General features: G+C 45.1%; 1 protein-coding gene across 1 annotated transcript in view; it reads right to left on the minus strand.

The window, feature by feature from the left end:
- Positions 1-20795, minus strand: part of FANCD2 (FA complementation group D2) — a 154420-nt gene that overhangs the window by 1859 nt on the left and 131766 nt on the right. The window contains 5 exon segments of the mRNA XM_075073058.1: positions 1689-1772; positions 3959-4105; positions 10556-10630; positions 12680-12754; positions 13518-13556. Coding sequence (XP_074929159.1) covers positions 1689-1772; positions 3959-4105; positions 10556-10630; positions 12680-12754; positions 13518-13556 — 420 coding nt within the window.

A 20795-nucleotide genomic window follows, 5' to 3' on the forward strand; every position in this document is an offset into this window, starting at 1 on the left:
AATTGGAAAGAGTCCAGCGGAGGGCAACAAAAATGATTAGGGGGCTGGAGCACATGACTTCTGAGGAGAGGCTGAGGGAACTGGGATTGTTTAGTCTGGAGAAGAGAAGAATGAGGGGGGATTTGATAGCTGCTTTCAACTACCTGAAGGGGGTTCCAAAAAGAATGAATCTAGACTGTTCTCAGTGGTAGCAGATGACAGAACAAGGAGTAATGGTCTCAAGTTGCAGTGGGGAAGATTTAGGTTGGTTATTAGGAGAAACTTTTTCACTAGGAGGGTGATGAAGCACTGGAATGGGTTACCTAGGGAGGTGGGTGGAATCTCCTTCCTTAGAGGTTTTTAAGGTCAGGCTTGACAAAGCCCTGGCTGGGATGATTTAGTTGGGGATTGGTCCTGCTTTGAGCAGTGGTTGGACTAGATGACCTCCTGAGGTCCCTTCCAACTCTGATACTCTATGATTCTATGAACAGTGAGAGTAATTCATTGTAATTGGAGTCATTCTCTATCAGTGACAATTTTAAACTCAAGATTGGTTGTTTTTTCTAAAATATCTGCTCTAGGAATTATTGTGGGGCAGTTTCCTATATTTTCCCTGTATGTTACAGGAGGTCAGAATAGATGATCACACTGGCTGTGAAATCTATGTTGTCAACAAGGTTTGGTTGGAGCTCATGCTCTGCAGCTTGAGAGGACTGCTTGAGAGCGCTGCTGGGGAAAGCCACTACAGCAGGACACCAGCAAAGGCGCAGGCCTCTCTCTTCCAGGGATGGCAGAGAGACAGAGAAACCACTGTCCTAAGCAGCAGGATCACTCAGGCCAAAGGTGGGGAAACAGGCAGAGAAAAAAAAAAGTGTGTATGTGTAAGAAAAGGGCACAAGCAGCTGGTGACTGGGAAACGGCCCTTAAGAGGGGCTGGTGGGAGTCTGCGCTCCTGCCTACAGAAGCAAGTGGGTGGAGCTACCCACTAGCTGCCTCTGGAAGTGTGCTGTAGGGAACAATCCTGCCCTTACCAGCGCAGTAGGAAGAGGGATAAAATGGGGCCTAATAAGGCATATCCAGCTTTCACTTTAATGACTACCAGGGGACACCAGTATTCTTCCCATTCCAACGGACACAAGAGGGAGCTGGAGTGTCTTTGCTTCCCTGTAGCCAGAAAAGGAAATAGGCTGGTTGATTTGGGGTCCCAGTTTTGGTTCATCTGGACTTTCTTTAGCTTAACTTCAGTCCAGGATGTACCCCCAGCCTCTGCCCAGCTCATCTGAAGAAAAGCAGAGCACTCCCTATTGATTTACCTACTGTGGCACAGGGCCTTCTCACTCTACCAAGAGGCCATGCCTCATCTTGAACTCAAAATAGCAAATGTTTAAGAAAAAACTGCATTTGGTGAGAATAGCAACAAGACTGATTGTGCTTGCAGCATTCAGGTTATTAATTCAGTCAAGAAAACCCAAGGGCTTTGCTGTCTGCATTTTTTTTTAAGCAGATTTTTTTAAGTAGGCAGCAGGACTGTAATACGGTGAGGAGAAAATGCTGTCATGGAGCTGAACAAGTGAGAGAGATGGTCTCTGCTCCTGCCCTGCAGAGAGAGCAGACACAAAGATCATCACAAGTGTAACTCAACTGAAATACCACCAGGGATGCTCAGGAACCATAAAAGCAATAGGCACTGCTGCCGTGTACAGAAATACCTCAGCAGGATCTTCTCTGGGGAGCTGGGAAACTCCCTCCCCTGGGTCATTCTCTTCAGAATCCTGAGACAGGATCTCTTCTCCCTAAAGTAAATGTGGTAAATACTTTATGAGGCAAATTCATGCATGGAGCAGCAATAGCAACCCCTGCTGGAACAGAAACGCACTGCATTTGATTGCAAATAAGATTTCTCTGCCGAGATGAGCTGCCGCGCCCCGCCCTGCTTCATTGCAGTGGGGGTGGGGAAAGAAAATGGTCAGGCTTGACCTCTTTTTTTTTTTTTTTTTAATATGAAATGAGGTTTGGCAGTTTTGGGGCCCCCAACTGCCCCTTGTCCTTTTTGCAAGTCGAAGTGCCAGCCATCAGAAAGAAGGGAAAAGGCAAGGGGCAGTCAGGACCCCTAAATGTCAAATATTGCAAAAATAAAAACTGTCCATTTGTTCTTGTCTCTGGATAGCATTTCTTGGTGCATGGGGCCCCAAACAACCCTGTGCACCAGTTATTCCCCATCCCAGCCTGCAGAATAGCAGTGAAGTGGTGCACAAGGACCTCTGAATTTCATCCAAGTGAGGATCAGTAAAAAATGTATGCTCTCTCAACTTAAAGAACTAGTGCAAAAATATACAGCATCAATTCCACTAAAAATGCAGACACCCACTGATATTTCCCTGAAAAAGCATGCTTGTAGTGCAGACAGTTAAACCAAAAGTAACTCTCATTTTTTAAAATGAATAGGGCCTTACATGACTCTGGGTTCTTTCTAGTAACACTACTGTTGGTGAAGACCAGTTGCAAGGGGAAAGGCTTGTGAGAGCAGTGTCTTTCTGTCACTGACTTCAATACAAAAAACTGGCAGGAGAATATTAATGTTACAGTGAAGCACTCAGAATTCAGCAAATACCAAAAAGTTAAGACTTCCTGTACAATCTTAACTCAAAAACACCAGGGGCAGAGTTATTACATCACAGTATCTGAATGACTTGGTCATATACTACAGTTCTGCAAGACCGCTGTCTCATTCAGTGCACAGCCAAGAGGGCAGGAGTAAACAGTGAATGACATAGGGGTCTACAGAACTCCTGCTTCATTCGGGGTCAAATTCTATATGCTAACATTATTGAAATTACTCTGGATTTAGCCTGGTAAAAGTCAGATCAGAATCTGGCCCTGACTACATAAGCTAGTTGGTGTTCAGTGAACAAAGTGGAGGCATGCTCACTAAACGATGAGCATAAACATATTAATATAATACACTTACAAATAATTCATTTTATTGATTGAAAACATTTACACTTAGAATTTATATTTTAGTTTTTAAGTGTATTTAAGGTGCAGTTTTACTCTGAAAAGCGACCATGCAAGAATGATTCCTTCCTATCTGCAAACTATATGAAAGGCCGATCTGCTGACTTTGATGACTAAAGTAAATGTATACTTCATCTTACTGATGATTATGATGATGTACAAGATGTAACTTGAGTCACAGTTTCCAGGCTGAGTTGCAGGGCTGGACATTAGGAAACAAAACATTGTTTTCTTTGTAATCTGAGCATACGGTATTCGATCTGGAGTCGAGAGACACTCAATACCTAATCATACCATTAGGTTTTTTAGAGTCACTTTTCCACGCTGAGTAATGCTTTTGTTTAACTTAATACAAACAATTATTTTTAGATGGCCAATAGCAATTTTGTTGTGGGCACATCTACTCTGTTTCTGTCCTAGTAGGTCATTATTTATCAGTAAATGTCAGACTCTTACCAGAAATCATCCCAACCTCAACAAGGATTTGGCATCAAAGTCAGCAGATCGGCCTGTCGTACGGTTTGCAGATAGGAAGGAATGTTTCCTAATGCATGTAGGTTCTTTTATTGTTTTTAATGTTTTCTCTGTAACGCTTTCTCCTTAGGATTAAACATGCTTGCTTGGAAAGAGCTGTATGGTAACTTCACTGTGGGAAATTACACTGTTTATAATCTCTGAGGAGAAGGCAACGTAAGCATGTTTAGCCAGTCTGCCTTGCTGGGGAACTCACAGTGTAGGCACAGGAGTGTGTGGCCTGGAAATATCCTGGTCAAGTGGGAGAGAGATGCGGGTCTTCAGCCAAGAGAGGTGATGGCTGGGGAGCTGGAAGCCTGAGAGTGGGTGCCCATGCTGGACCATGGAGAGGGAATACAGGTGCAATTTCCCTGAGCTGTGACAGAATCTAAAGCAAAAAAAAAGTGTGGGGGGACTCACTTCACAGGACTGGTAGTGCTGTGATCCTTACCTGCAGGTCCCTGTTTTTGAGGATGCCCACCCAGAATGCTTCCTGACAGTGGTTGAAGGCCAACATGGCTTTTACTCGGTATACAAATTGCTCCAGGGACTTTTTCAATAAAGGCACGTGGTTGGTCAATCCTAAGTCTTGGTGAATCTATGGGACACAAAAACACAGTGAAATTGCACCTAATTCTTGTTTAGCTTCTCCTGTTATTTAAAATCTATGCAGTGAGGCATCTTGGTGTAAAGAAGAGATGCAAAAGCAACCAGGGATCTTGTGTGGCTGGAATAGTCCGAGGAGAATGCTGCCATCTCTAGCCCCAAACACTTTTAAGCCTGATTTATATAAAAAAAAGATTAAAAATCTTTGCAACCTTATTTTAGCCTTTTACTCAAGAGGAGACAAAATTACTCCTCTGAGCAACCCAAAATTCCTGTCCAATATGGAGAAAGGTCAAGTGAGCCCAAATGTCCCTGTCCAGCCAGTAACTCCCATACACAAATCCAACTCATTCCCCTTTAATCTGTTCAGTTCTGTGGAGGGCCCAGTTTCTGCTGGAACCCATCTACTCAGCCAGGGGCCTGTAGCAGTGATATAAAACTCTTCCTATTGTCCTGGCTCCAAGCATTCTCACATGGGTTAAAAACCTAAGGAAATTTCCTGGTAAAACATTTCACTAGGCTGGAGTTAAGCTTGTAACGGTCAGGTACCGAAGAGAAAAACTGAAGAGAATGCTGATGCTGTTATTAGTTTCCTCAAAAGAGATGCAAACATGGTCTTTAAAGGCACAGTTAGGGCCATCCACTCCGCTGTTACTCTTCTTCCTCTGCTAAAATAGACCTTCCAGCACCAGACCTTCAAGCAGAACCTGCCAGGGGCCATGGGACAGCCAGAGCAATGAGCAATGGGATTTTCCTGGGACAGGAACATCAATGTACCAGATTCTGGGCAGTCAGTCAGTCTGAGGCAACTGAATCTTCTCTGCTCCTCTGCCAGCACTGGGATAGGCAGAGGAGCTCGGTGTGGGGTAGAAGTCAAGACATGGATTGGTCTCTGATGTGTAGTGAGGTGGAGTGGCCTCCCTCCCCACTCCAGAGCAAGGGACCACTATGGATGGGAAAATTGTCCTCTGCCCTACCTTGACCTCTCTGTGATGGCTGCAGAACTGATTTACCTGAGAGCCACGCTCTACAATGAACAGAGGGCTGGGACACCTCCCGCTGAACAAATCAGATGAATTACTTGCTTGAAGTGGAAGCATTCCCTACAGGAGATCCTGCTGGTTGAGCTAATCCGTCTCCTAAGCAAGATGCCAAGCAGGTGAGATTCTGCCCAGAGGAAGATGTTTTTTTGTCTCCTTGGCTGGAGATCTGCTTCTTGTGTCTCATCTTGTTAATGTAGGCTAGAGCTGACATCGTGATTTCTGTTCACAGTCCCTGGCCCAAATGAGACAGGAAGGCTGTTCCTCATACTTTTCCACTAGTATCTACAGAGATAACCATGTGCTGGGATCTCTTGGGTCACTCCTCTCCATCGGGGAGGGAGTGAGGGCTATGCCACCATCTCAGGGAAACACGAGGCTGCATCCAAACCAATTCTGTTCTTGTAGTCACCTTCCTGCAGGCTCCGTTGAGAGAACAGATATATCAGAAGAATAAATACCAGGGAGAGAGAGAGGAATTATTTAAGCTCAGTCCCAATGTGGACACAAGAACAAATGGATATAAACTGGCTATCAGGAAGTTTAGACTTGAAATTAGATGAAGGTTTCTAACCATCAGAGGAGTGAAGTTCTGGAACAGCCTTCCAAGGGGAGTAGTGGAGGCAAAAGACATACCTGGCTTCAAGACTAAGCTTGATAAGTTTATGGAGGGGATGGTATAATGAGATTGGTCTTTGACTATTAGCGGTAAATATGCCCAATGGCTTGTGATGGGATGTTAGATGGGGTGGGATCTGAGTTACTACAGATAATTCTTTCCTGGGTGTCTGGCTGGTGAGTCTTGCCCACATGCTCAGGGTTTAGCTGATCGCCATATTTGGGGTTGGGAAGGAATTTTCCTCCAGGGCAGATTGGCAGAGGCCGTGAGGGGGTTTCGCCTTTCTCTGCAGCATGGGGCACGGGTCACTTGCAGAAATATTCTCTGCATCTTGACAACTTTAAACCATGATTTGAGGACTTCAGTGGCTCAGACACAGGTTTGATACAGGAGTGGGTGGGTGAGATTCTGTAGCCTGCGTTATGCATGAGGTCAGACTAGATGATTATAATGGTCCCTTCTGACCTTAAAGTCTATGATTCTATGAACAGGGAGAGCATAGAGGTCAAGCATGTTCCTATGCCCAGGGTCCTATAATGGAAGCCATAATTCCCAGTGGCTGCAGGACCTCTGAGCTTAGTCCTCCTCACGTCCTTAGCCTTTGACAGATGATGCTTTGCAGGAAGCACAATCACTTCCGCCCTACTAAAGGAAGCCCCAGATGTGCCAGTTGCTGTGAAGGGTCCAGAACTCTGTTCTTCACTGGTGACAAAGCCTGAGGAGGGAAGGCATTGGAATCTCTTGTGCTGCTGATGGTCTAGCTGATCAATAGCTGAGTTAGGGAGTGACCTGGATCTTTCAATGCTTGAGGGTGGCTGCTGTCACAATCAGCAGCTTGGAGGATACCTAGGAGGCTGTGCATAATGAATAAGCCTACAGTGGGAAGGAGTGGGAGAAGTAGCTAGCCTAGGTCCTGGAGTCCCAGTGCAAAACCTCATGGTGGTAGGTAATATAGTCTGCAAGCTTAATATAATAAAATCTCTATCTAAGGCAAGTTAGTTATAGAAAGGTAAGGGAAGTGTCATCTGATTCATAAAGATCTACAGAATCATAATTTCAATAGTGACAGCCTCTGTGGCATGGCATGGGGAACTTGCTGCCCCATCCACCTGGCTCCCAGCTCCAGGTCCTCCAGTTGGTTGAAATTTTGATAATACAACGTTGTTGGAAATGGGTCGAGTTGGGTATCATTGAAAGCTCCTTCTGCCATGAACATAATGGTACTAAACATGACAAACCTAGAACAATTCTGTAGATAGATATTGGAAAAAATGTTTAAAAACCAACGTTTTATGAAAGCATAGTACAACAGGCATGCCAAACACGCAGCCCTCGCAAGTTAAGCTGTGTCCCTTGGCAGATAGTCTGTTTTATCAGTTAATGCTCAGAAAAGGACACCTGATTAGTTTTTTTTAATGTTACAGATTTCTATAAATGGAAGGAGTGCTTCAAGCTGATTTGCTATCATCAGCAAAAAAGCGGTCCAGTGATATTGATTATCAGCTTTGTTTATTATGCCAAGAGTGGTAACGAGGCACTGGTTAAGACATCAGTACTGGGCCAGAAATTACTGGAATCCATCCCCAAACAGTAGGCACACAGCTACATAACATACATTACATAACATAATTAATTACATTCCCAGACTAATTTATTACAAAATCCTTGTTTTTACTTTGGTCTTAATCATTTTTAGGCATCAGTGGGGAGACAAAGAATAGTGACTAGCAGTGGAATCTTTGGAGAATACTACTGCAGTGGACCTGGCTAAACACAACATTTGGTGGCACCTTATGTGCTATAAGAAGTGGGCCCATAACATGAATTTGGAAGGTTGGTGAGGAAGCACACTGAGCATCAGAAAAAAGCGGAATGTGCTGGAACAAGTGCCAGCTCTGGCAAGCATTTCGAGAAGAACACCTGCTTCTTCAGTAAGTCAGAAGCCATACCCTTAAGCACAGTTTCAACACTTGAGAGAGGTGTGAAACTATATGAAGCAGTCACTCTTAGAGAGAACATTGATAATACTGGATATCACCACACTGAGTGCTACACCAAGAATGCATATAATATATTGTGTCAAAAGATAAACACAACATAACCAAATATTGATTGTACTTCTGCAAACTGAGACTCAGCTGGAGTTCATTGCTTCACAGAGCTTTAGTGCAGTGGTTCTCAAAGCCGTTCCGTTGCTTTTTCAGGGAAAGCTCCATGTGGGCCGCACCGGTTTGTTTACCTGCCGCATCCACAGGTTCGGCCGATCGCAGCTCCCACTGGCCGCAGTTCACCGCTCCAGACCAATGGAGGCTGCGGGAAGCGGCGTGGGCCGAGGGATGTGCTGGCCGCCCTTCCTGCAGCCCCCATTGGCTTGGAGCAGTGAACCACGGCCAGTGGGAGCCGCGATCAGTTGAACCTGCGGACGTGGCAGGTAAATAAACTGGCCCGGCCTGCTAGGGGCTTTCCCTGAACAAGCAGTGGAACTGTTTTGAGAACCACTGCTCCAGTAGATGGGAAAATGGTGGTGATGTCCAAAACAGAGGCTATGAGCAGAGAAATATGTGCTTTGAATGGGATTGAAGAGGAGCAAATGGTTAGCAGAAAGGCTCTTAAAGCACTTACTGAAGATGAACCACTGGATATGGATGTAGTTTTTGGCAATCCTATCCACTGAAATGAATCAGAGAGCATATCCTTAAAAGCTGCAAAAGAAGTGGCACTATCAAAAGTAGAAGCACTAATCTCAACAGTAATATGAAGAGACTGTTTGCAGCTGCTAAATTTTTTTTTACAGAAAAGCATTTTGTTCTGCAGTACCTGAGCATTTCAGGGATCCATAGCTGATGCCAAACCTGAAAAAAATAACAGTGTGTGACCTATACTATTACTACTTTAAGTGGTGCTTTGGTGGTTTTAGTGACTTCAGCAGCAGCAAGTATGACAGTAAGAAAGCAGAGCACAAGGCTGCTATTTTACTACATGTATGAGTACTTGAATGAAACAGGTCTCCAACACATACACAACAACCATGAGGTGCATGTATAATCTACTACTACAAGTGGTTGTTGGTTTAACAATTCATTCCAAAACACATTCAGCAAATTACTCAAGCAGCTTTTGCACAGCAGCTTTGACTGCGCCACTTACAACTACAGAGTTCTCTGCCTTGACGCTGCCACTGCAAACAGTGTTCTTTGCCTCTTGGAGCTGAATGAACGTTCCCCCAAACCTCATCAAGCGTAGGTGTATATTTTGTGCTGTGGATAACTTAAACTTCCCTGAAGATACAGGAGATAGCAAAGGTATGCTTCATGCTGCTGTGATGGTCTGCTATCAGGGCTGTATTAATGGGGAGCAGTCCCAGCTTCAGATCAGAAATGTTTTCCTATCACTCAGATCATTAAATGCCACTGCACTGCCAGGTTTCCAAGTCCTTTCAAGATGTGACACCACTGGAAGGCTGGCTGGAAAGGCCAAATTATCATATTGGAAGGCACTGGATTCAGCCTCCATAAACTCTCTCCTCAGTCTGAAGGTGCTCAGAATGGTTGAGGCAGTCACTGATTTGGTCATAAATTCACTGGAGGCATTGATATGCCAAGTTTACCAACATTATGACACTTGCAGAGCTACGTTAGTGGATGTTTGCCAAGAAGCAGACAACAGGAGAAAAACTGCCACCAAAAAGGGGTGCATTTATACCTGCTATTAAGAGGGCAAATTATCAAGCAGTGAAATGGCTCCAGGATAATCGAGTGCATCCAAAACTACCCTTCCTTGTCAGGAATGAGTTGGTCTTGGAGGATAGACTGATCATACTTGTGTGTGAAATACTATGTGCTCCTGAATCAATCCTTCAGCTAATCAAATGCTTGTGTGCAAAGACCAGATGCTCACCTCTCTGCAAATGTTTGGCCAGCAGCCTGCCATGTACTGAGATGTGCAAATGCAGCACTGACAAGGATCCGTGTGTCCCTGTGTCTAGCAGTGGTGCTCTAGACGGAGACAACACTGATGAAGACTTTGATGAATAAATGTTTTCAGTCCTAAATGCCAAATCTAACTTCCCTAGCATTACCAAAGAGCAGTGTCTTTTTTATGTAAGCCATGAATCCCTGTGTTAAAGTATAATTAAACAACCGCTGATTTTTAAACTTTTTCTTGAATATATATCTATAGAATTGTTCTAGGTTTGTCATGTTTGGTACTATTGTGTTTGTGGGAGAAAGGGCTTTTGAGTGATACCCAACTCAGCCCATTTCTGACGACATTGTATCAACAACATTTCTACCAACTGGAGGACCTGGAGCTGGGGAGGGCTGTTGGGGAGCATGAGTCCCATTTGCCAGGCCACAGAGGATGAGACCACTGAATTTATGATTCTGTAGATTTTTATAAATCATATGACCCTCCCCTACCTTTATATCATTAACTTGCCCACGGAACTGCATACTCTCCCGGACTAATGGGCCTTGACAACAGAGGAGACCGAGCAGGTAAGTAAACCTGGGAAGCATATTCTCTGGGACAGCTACAAGGGAGTGCAGAACAATTTGTAGGCATCCGTCTGTGCTTATTGAACCCAGAGCTGCATTGCTGTTGGGACACTTCAACCATGACAGGACCTTTATCTTGGTCACATTCCTGGGAAGAGGAGTCCTGTGTGGGACCCCTGGAGACACCATGTGAGGAGGCAGTGGTGACAGACACACACAGAAATCAACACAGATTAGTAAGGCCTTGCAAATACAAGAGCTAGTGTAGACTCTAGAGTCTCCCTTACCTTTGAATGGCCACACATGTGATGAAGTTGTCTGGTGCTCAGCTGTAAAGTTTTCAGCAAACTCTGCACATCTTCCTGTAATGAAAAGGACCCCTGAGTCTCTGGTACTGAATTTTCAAATCTATAAGAATTTACTACCCATCACAAAGGATAACTTGGAAGCAAGAATATCAGCTCTCCTATTCATCCTACCAGTGCTGCAGAGATAATAAAGACACACACTCTGTCCACTCCACAAAAAATACCCAACAAGTTAAGACACGACAGCCATAAGGGAGCTGAACTCTGTGCATAGTCTCATAACCAACAAGAGAATGTGCTCACCAGACGTATCATGGGTACCACTCTGTTCCACAGCTCTGCAAAACAGCCAAGTAAAGCCAGAAATTTTGAGCTGAATCTGTTCTCTATTCTCTAGCAGAGAACCCAGCACCTATAGGATCAATGTGCCTTGGGGGCGGAGAAATCACTTTTCACAAGCAGCTTTACCCACTGGCTGAAATGCCATTGCAGTCACAGAGCAGCCAGCCCCACATTGCAGCCCAGGCAGCAATAACATGTAGTCTGTAATGCCCCCACCAAGCTCAGAGACTGAGACCAACATCTTCAAAAGTTTGGGTAGCCACAAGTAGCAATTTGGGGCCTGTCTAGAGTTTCTAGTGGGGACTGTGCACCCTAAGGATCTTCAAAGCTGGCATCTGAGCACACTCACACTGTCCAAGTGCTCTGGGTCTCAGATATGGCAGCCTAGGAGAGAGCAAAGAGAGAGCACACTCCTGCCTCCAGAAGCAAGGGAGCAGAGCTTCCTAGTTCTCTGCAGCCTGGGGAGGACGCTCCAGGAGAAGCGTTTAATCAGGCACAGACAGGCTGATGTCAGATGAGTCTGGTTCGTTAGCACTTACCACAAATGTGCTCCCTCCTTCCAGAGACTGCTCAGAGACTGGCAACTGAGACATCACATCCAGCATGGCCACAGAAGTCCCTGGAAATGTCAATTTTTTGGTGCCCAAATGATTTTTTTTATATGCATCTGGGTTTCATCTCAGCCCTATTCATGATACCTTGAAAGCCTCAAATTCTAGGCAACTATGGAACTATCAACATACTTTCTCCAGTGGGCCAGACAGTCATGGTGCAGACCACAGCATGTGAACTAATCATTTTCAGCCAAACTCTCAACTACTCTGAGGCACTCTCTTAGTTCAGCAAGAATTTCCAGCAAGGGGTGGCCAACCCTCTGTCATGCTGGGTACAACTCAATGGTCTTAGGGCATCAGCACACCACTAAACCCCACAGTCACAGTCTGGGGATGGAGGCAAGAGAGAGGAGCAGCAGCAGGCAGGAGGTCTGCTGCCAGCACCCTAAGGCCAGTGGTCTAATGATCTCCCCCAGCAGAGCCACTTACTGATGCTGCTTGATGTGGTACACAAGGAGCCAGCCAGGACTGACTGAGGAAGTGCTGGTTGTGGCTCTGCTGTTAGGTTGCTTTGGTGTCAAAACACTGCAAGCTCCAGCTGTTCCTGTGCTCTGCGAATGTGGTGTCCCAGCAATCAGTTTCCAGGCCAGAGGATTCTGTGTGTGTGAAAAAAGGTCTGGCCTGGAGATTACTTTCCACTCTAGCAGACATAGGCCAAGCGACAGAGATCCATGCCATGAAATTTGTGACCTCCAGCTTCTAACTCCACCTGGCACAGACCACAAAAAGCCACCTATTGACCTACCAACAGCACTCTGCTACCGTATCAGCCTGCATGCATGTCTCCTAGCCCATCGTTTGATCTAATGGGCTGGAGGACATGACATAGGTCACCTCAAAACTGCCTATTGAGTGTATAAATCCATCACTTGTAACCAAAGTTCACAAATGAGGGGCTTGCTTTAACCCCAGTTGTATTTAGATGACTACACAGCTGAAGTGATGAAGATGGCTCTTCTCAAATCTGCACTGCCCAGGAGGCTGCAAACATTATTTTCGGATGTAGACTATGTAAGTATGATCCATGCTTTTGTCCTCTCAAGATTGGACTACTGCAATGCACTCAAGAAGCCGGCTGCTGCATTCTGCTCTTACTTCAGCTTCCAAATGGATATCAGGCAAGTGTCTGTGCCTCTGAAATTCTTACCCTGTGCTTTTTAAAGCTATAATCCAAGAGAGGCATGGCAAGCTTCAGGAAGGCTTCCACAAAGAGGCGGCCGTACTGTGAATGCAGAAAGATGATAAATAAATACGTCACACAATTTTTCTTATTGCATTTGGCTATTCCACCAACCAAACTTTAAATTCCTCTTTGAGTGAGCCAAGGGCAATTCCACATTAGCAAGGAATTCAGGTAAACAGGAAATGGTTCCTCTCTTTTAGGGCAATCTCTTCTAAAGGTCCATCACAGCTCTCTCCTACTTAAGAACTAGATTTGGATCTCCATTTCCTGTGAGGAGTTGCACTGAAATCCAACTGCAAACAAATCTGGTAGCTTTAGAGGCAGGGACATTTCCTTTTGCTAGTGATTAAAGTTCCTGTCATGCACGGGGCTATATCATATTACTAGGACTACAAAATGAAACAATAAGTAGTACACAGCAATGAAGCAGCCAGTCTATGAGGTCCCAGCTGGAAAGGGGAGGGCAATGGAGGGACACACACTGCTGCCTTCTGGGCTCAGTGTGAAAACTGCCTGCGGCTGCTCTGTGAGCCCTTACTGTAGTTATGTGTGTGGAATTCTACAGGCAGCAGAGGCCGGGGAAGTACTAGCAGTGGAGCTCCAATGGAGTCATGCTGTTAGGCAGTCTGGGCACGAATGAGGGCAGAGAGCCAGTGCATTTGGGCATGAGATAGAGGCAGATCTGCTGCCTGACCTAATAGAGAGGAGGAGCTCTGTAACTGTTCCCCACCCCACCGAGGGAACAATTCCTGAAGGACCACTATCAGGCTGCCATTCTCTGCAAACTTGAGTTCTCACTTACCTTCAGGCAAACGCTGAGCACGGGCCTGCTGTCAAACACCTGCTCGGAGAGAATGAGAGAGCCAGGTTAGCCCCACTGGGATGGAGGAAGGAACAGTGGGAACAAGAGCAAGCAGGTAAGAACTAGCACTTAGCTGATAGTACCCCCAGTGTTAGGGTAGCAGTGGGAAGCCATGCTCAGCTGGAACCATTCCCTGATCTAAGTGGTGGGGGAGGGGAGGTCTTCTGTGAATAGTGTGGGGAGCTGGATGCATATCCATGTGGATAGGAAAGAGCAGGGTGTATAAGGTACTGTGGATGTGTAGGGGGTACATCAGTGTGGCAGAAAAGAGGAAGAGAGAATGATATTGTAACCGAACCTAAATAAACTAAATCGTCATTGGATGAAAAGTGCTGTCCAAGGATCAGAAACTGGCTAGGAAATGAAGAGTTTCAGTGGTCAGTTTTCATCATGGCGAAAAGGTTAACATCAGGAGTCCCAAGGTACGGTGCTAAGAAGGATGTTTAATAATCTACAAAGGGAGGGGAGTAGAGAGGTGGTGACGCTGGCAGATGACAAAATTATTTAGGCAAGTCTGCAGTTCCTCACAGTTCTCTCCAGTCCTGAGAGACCTAACCCAGCTAGGGTACTGGGCAACAGAACAACATACAAAATTCAGTATCGACAAGTGCAAAGAAATGCACTTTGGAAGGAATAATTTTAAACTACTCATATACCTTGCAGGATTCTAAATTAACTGCATCCATTCTGCTCAATGTGCAGCTGCAATCAAAAATCAAACAAAATGTTGGGATGCATAAGGAATGGGCCAGAGAATGACTGGTAAGCTTGCAAAGGTTGTAAGCTCAATAGCATTTCTGTGTCTGTCTGTCTATAACACAACAACTTCTGAATGATGCATAGGCTCAAAATTCCAGGGAACGTTTTAGGAGTGAATGACCAGAACCGTACTGATTTGGGGGAAAACTATAAACGGAAAAATGGAGGAACACATCACACCCCTGGCATCTGTTTAGTACAGCCACAGCTTCAATTCTCCATCACACAACTAGTTGATGGTACTCACTAACACCAATACCTTTACTCACCCTCCCAATACAGTTCAACATGTTGATACACTGACAATTTTATCTCCCAGGCAAGTAACAATATTGGTGAGGAAGGGGACATGAGGGACTGGGAGCGTGCACACACAGCCTCTGGCATGGGGGATCCTCATATGGAGGAAACGGAATAGGAGCAGACAATCTCTGGCAGAGAGGGAGACTGGGGAACCCTGGTATGCGGTAATGGGGGAAACACAGAGTGCCTGCCATGGGCGGGCAAGGAGGAAATGGAGGACATGGAGGGAATGGGGGAATGCGTGTGCACATAGGGCATCTGGCATGAGGAAGAATGGGGGACTGTTGGAGAAGGGAATGGGGAGCAACAAACCTCTGGCATGGGATGAGTGGGAAATATGGGATGCACAGAACTCTTGGCAGGAAGGAAATTAGGAGGAGTTGCAGGTAATGTCTGTAATAGAAGGGATGGGATAGGAGGTTGGCACACTGGAGCTTGTGGAGGGGAATGGAGGAAAGCAAGGAGGCCCTGGGGTGTGCAATGCACTCAGCTCACACTACAAAGTGAGCGAACACTCACACAGAAAATATAACACCACAATTCTATAAACCAATGGTATATCCTCCTTTAGGATGCTAGTTCTGGTCACCCCATCTCAGAACAGTGATAGCAGAATGGGGTTCACAGATAGGCAACAAGAATGATTGTGCAGTATGGAAAGAATTCTCATATGCAGAGAGACTAAAAAGGTATATTGACTGAGTACATGTCACCTCAGGACAGGATACAGAGGTAAAGTTTCTAGACACCATGAATCACATGACATCTGTTAAGTACATCAGAAGCAGGAAGCCGGCCAAACAGTCAGTGAGGCGATCGAGGTGGTAAAGGAGCACTCAAGGAAGATAAGGCCATTGCAGTAAAGCTACATGAATTCTTTGCATCAGTCTTTACTGCAGAGGATGAGAGGGAGGTTCCCACACCAGAGCTATTCTTTTTTAGGTGACAAATCTGAGGAACTGCAGAACTAATAAGTGTGCTATGTAACCTATCACTTAAATCAGCTTCTGTACCAGATGACTGAAGGGTAGCTAATGAGACACCAGTTTTTTGAAAAGGCTCCAGAGGTGATCCTGGCAATTACAGGCCCATAAGACTAATTTAAGTACCAGGCAAATTCGTAGAAAATATAGTAAAGAAAAGAATTATGAGACATAGATTAACACAATTTGTTGAGGAAGAGTCAACACAGCTTTTGTAAAGGGAAATCATGCCTCACCAATCTATCAGAACACTTGTGCGGGGGGGAGGGGTCAACAAAGAAGTGGACAAGGGTGATCCAGTGGATACAGTTGTACTTGGACTTTCAGAAATCCTTTGACAAGGTCTCCCACCAAAATCTCTTAAGAAAAGTAAGTAGTCATGGGATAAGACAGAAGGTGTCTCATGGATCAGTAACTGGTTAAAAGACAGGAAACAAAGGATAGGATTAAATTATCAGTTTTCAGAATGGAAAGTAGTAAATAATCTTGGCCCCCAAAGATCTGTACTGGGGCCCGTGGTGTTCAACATATTCATAAATGATCTGGCAAAAGGGTAAATAGTGACGTGGCAAAATTTGAAGACAATACAAAATTGCTCAAGATAGTTAAGTCCAAAGCAGACTGTGAAGAGTTACAAAGGAATCTCCAAAAACCTAGGTGACTGGGAAACAAAAAGGCAGATGAAATTCAATGTTGATAAATGCAAAGCAATGCACTTTGGAAAACATAATTCCAACTATACATGGAATCATAAAAGATTAGCTCCTGAAGTATCTTCCAACCCTAATCTAGTCCAGTGATTCTCAAACTTCTGTACTGGTGACCCCTTTCACAGAGCAAGTCTCTGAGTGCGGACCACCTCTTATAAATTAAAAACACTTTAAAATATATTTAACACCATTATTAATGCTGGAGGCAAAGCGGGGTTTGGTGTGAAGGCTGACAGCTTGTGACCCCCCACGTAATAACCTCACGATGCCCTGGGGGATCCCCACCCCCAGTTTGAGAACCCTTGATCTAGTCCAACCCTCTGCTCAAAGCGTCTAAATCATCCCCAACTAAATCATCCCAGACAGAGCTTTGTCAAGCCAGGCTTTAGAAACCTCTAAGAATGCCGATTCCACCACCCATTCCAGTGCTTCACCACCCTCCTAATGAAATAGTTTTTCCTAATATCCAACCTAAACCTCCCCGACTGCAATTGAGACCATTGCTCCTTGTTCTATCATCTGCCACCACTGAGAACAGCCTGGCTCCATCCTCCTTGGAACCCGCCTTCAGGTAGTTGAAGGCTGCTATCAAATCCCCCCTCACTCTTCTTTTCTGCAGACTAAATAAGCCCAGTTTCCTCAGCCTCTTCTCATAAGTCATGTGCCTCAGCCCCTTAATCATTTTTGTTGCCCTCCACTGTACTCCCTCCAATTTGTCCACATCCTTTCTGTACTGAGGGGCCCAAAACTGGACGCAGTACTCCAGATGTGGCCTCACCAGTGCCAAACAGAGGTGAATAATCACTTCCCTAGATTTCCTGGCAATGCTCCTAATAATGCAGCACAATATGCTGTTAGCCTTCTTGGCAACAAGGGCACACTGTTGACGCATATCCAGCTTCTCGTCCACTGTAATCCTACGGTCCTTTTCTGCAGAAACTGTTGCTTAGCCAGTCAGCCCCCAGCCTGTAGCAGTTCATGAGATTCTCCTGTCCTAATTGCAGGATTCTGCACTTGTCCTTGTTGTCAGGGAAAACCGAACCCCCCACCTCATAAAAGGGAAAAGGAATTGATCAGCTTGCTTTTAATTAATAATATATTCCAAATAAGGCAATGATAGTATGTACTGAGCACACTGTGTTTTGCAGTTTTAACCTTTATAAGCTTGGTAAAATTTGTAAAGGGGAGAGCAGTTTGTCACTTGCGTGGGGCTATGCTGTCTCTCCCTGCATGCATGCTTGTATTGAATAAAGGTGCCTCGAGGTGTCTGATCTAAAAACAACTGTGTGGTCTAATTTTCCACAACATTGTTGAACCTCATCAGATTTCTTTCAGCTCAATCCTCCAATTTGTCTACCCTCCAGGGTACCTACCTCTCCCCCAAGCTTAGTATGATCCATGAACTTGCTGAGGGTGCAATGCATCCCATCATCCAGATCATGAATTAAGAGGTTGAACAGAACTGGCCCCAGGACAGACCCCTGAGGCATTTCGCTGGATACCAGCTGCCAACTGGAAATTGAGTGGTTGATCACTACCCATTGAGCCTGATGATCTAGCCAGCTTTCTATCCACCTTATAGTCCAACACATCCAATCCATGCTTTTTTAACTTGCTGGCAAGAATACTGTGGGAGACCGTATCAAAAGCTTTGCTAAAATCAAGATATATCACGTCCACCACTTTCCCCATATCCACAGAGCCAGTTATCTCATCATAGAAGGCAATCAGGGTTGGTCAGACATGACTTGCCCTTGGTGAATCCATGTTGATTGTTCCTGATCACCTTCCTCTCCTACAAGTGCTTCAAAATGGATTCCTTGAGGACCTGCTCCATGATTTTTCCAGGGACTGAAGTGAGTTCCCCGGATTCTCCTTCTTCCCTTTTTTAAATATGGGCATCGTTTGCTTTTTTCCAATTGTCTGGGACCTCCCCTGACCCACATGAGTTTTCAAAGATAATGGCCAATGGCTCTACAATCACATCAGCCAACTCCCTCAGCACCCTCAGATGCATTAGATCTGGCCCCATGGACATGTGCATGTCCAGCTTTTCTAAATAGTCCTTAACCTGTCCTTTCACCACCGAGGGCTGCTCACCTCCTCCCCATACTGTGTTGCCCAGTGCAGCATTCTGGGAGCTGACTGTGTCTGTGAAGACCAAGGCAAAAAAATAATTGAGTACTTCAGCTTTTTCCACATCATCTGTCACTAGGTTGTCTCCCCCGTTCAGTAAGGATCTGAACTTTCCCTGACCACCCTTCTTGTTGCTAACATACCTGTAGAACCCCTTCTTGTTACCCTCACATCCTTGCTAGCTGCAACTCCAATTGTGCTTTGGCCTTCCTGATTATACTCCTGCATGCTTGAGCAATATTTTTATACTCCTCCTAGTCATCTATCCAAGTTTCCACTTCTTGTAAGCTTCCCTTTTGTGTTTTAAGCTCACTGAAGATTTCACTGTTAAGCCAAGCTGGTTGCCTGCCATATTTGCTATTCTTTCTGCACATCGGGATGGTTTGTTCCTGCAGCCCTCAATAAGGCTTCTTTAAAATACAGCCAGCTCTCCTGGACTCCTTTCCCCCTCATATTAGCCTCCCAGGGATCCTGCCCATCAGTTCCCTGAGGGAGTCAAAGTCTGCTTTTCTGAAGTCCAGGGTCCATATTCTGCCTGCTCTCCTTTCTTCCTTTTGTCAGGATCTTGAACTCAACCATCTCATGGTCACTGCTGCCCAGGTTGCCACCCACTTCTACTTCCCCTAACAATTCTTCTCTGTTTGTGAGCAGCAGATCAAGAGGAGCATGGCCCCTAGTTGGTTCCTCCAGCATTTGCACCAGGAAGTTGTCCCCAACACTCTCCAAAAACTTCCTGGATTGTCTGTGCACAGCTGTATTGCTCTCCCAGCAGATGTCAGGGTGATTGAGGTCCCCCATGAGAATCAGGGTCTGTGATCTGGAAACGTCCGTTAGTTGTCCAAAGAAAGCCTCGTCTACCTCATCCTCCTGGTCTGGTGGTCTAAAGCAGTCGCCCACCACAACATCACCTTTGTTGTTCTCGCCTCAAAACTTAACCCAAAGACTCTCAACAGGCATTTCTCCAGTTTCATACTGGAGCTCTAAGTAATCATACTGCTCTCTTACATACAGTGCAACTCCTCCATCTTTTCTCCCTCGCTTGTCCTTCCTGAACAGTTTATAGCCATCCATCACAGTGTCCCAGTCATGTGAGTTATCCCACCAAGTCTCTTTTATTCCAATCACATTATAGTTTCTTGTATGTGCCAGGACTTCCAGTTCTTCCGGTTTGTTTTCCAGGCTTCTTGTGTTCGTGTACAGGCACTGAAGATAACCAGCCAATTGCCTTACTTTCTCAGTATGAATCAGGATGGCTCCCCGGTTGCACCATCCTCCTTGTGTTTCCTCTTGGTATCCCACTTCCCCATGTATCTCAGGGCTTAGATTTCCATTCCCTGGCGAACCTAGTTTAAAGCTCTCCTCACTAGGTTAGCAAGTCTGTCTGCGAAGATGCTCTTCCCTCTCTTTGTTAGGTGGATCCCATCTCTCCCTAGCAATCCTTTCCCTTGGAACAACTTCCCCTAGTCGAAGAATCCAAAGCCCTCTCTCCGACACGACCTGTTACATCTGTAATACTTTTGACTGACATTTAGCTCTAACATACAAAATGATTGGATCTAAATTAGCCGTCACTGCTCAGTGGAGTCATTGAATAGTTCTTTGAAAACATACGCTCAATGTGCAGTGGCAAGCAAAAAACCTAACAGAATGTTAGGAACCATCAGGAAAGGACAGATAGTAAGAAAGAAAATATTATAATTCTACTATATATCCATGGTACCCCCACATGGTACGCCCACATCTTGAATACTGTGCACTGTCCTGGTCACCCTATCTCAAAGAAGATATATTAGAATTGGAAAAGGTCCAGAGAAGGCAACAAAAATTATTAGGGGGATAGAATAACTTCTGTATGATGAGAGATTAAAAAGAGTGGGACTTTTCAGCTTGGAAAAGGGTTGACTAAGAGAGGATATGATAGAAGTCTGTAAAATCATGAATGGTGTGGGGAAAGCGAATAAGGAAGTGTTATTTACTCTTTCACATAACCTAAGAATCAAAGGTCACCCAACAAAATTAATAAGCAGTAGGTTTAAAATAAACAAAAGGAAGTACTTCTTGCACAATGCACAGTCAATCTATGGAACCTGCTGCCAGAGGATGTTGTGAAGATCAAAACTATAACAGATTCAAAAAGAATTTGATAAGTTCCTGCAGGATAGGTCCATCAAAGGCTACTAACCAAGATAGTATGGGATGCAACCACATGCTCTGGGTGTTCCTAGCCTCTGATTGTCAGAAGTTGGGAGTGGACGACAGAGGATGGATCACTCAAAAATTGCCTGTTCTATTCATTCTCTCTGAAGCACCTGGCATTGGCCACTGTT

The sequence above is a fragment of the Chelonoidis abingdonii genome, chromosome 16 (assembly GCF_003597395.2).
Source record: "Chelonoidis abingdonii isolate Lonesome George chromosome 16, CheloAbing_2.0, whole genome shotgun sequence".
NCBI classification, from domain to species: domain Eukaryota; kingdom Metazoa; phylum Chordata; order Testudines; family Testudinidae; genus Chelonoidis; species Chelonoidis abingdonii.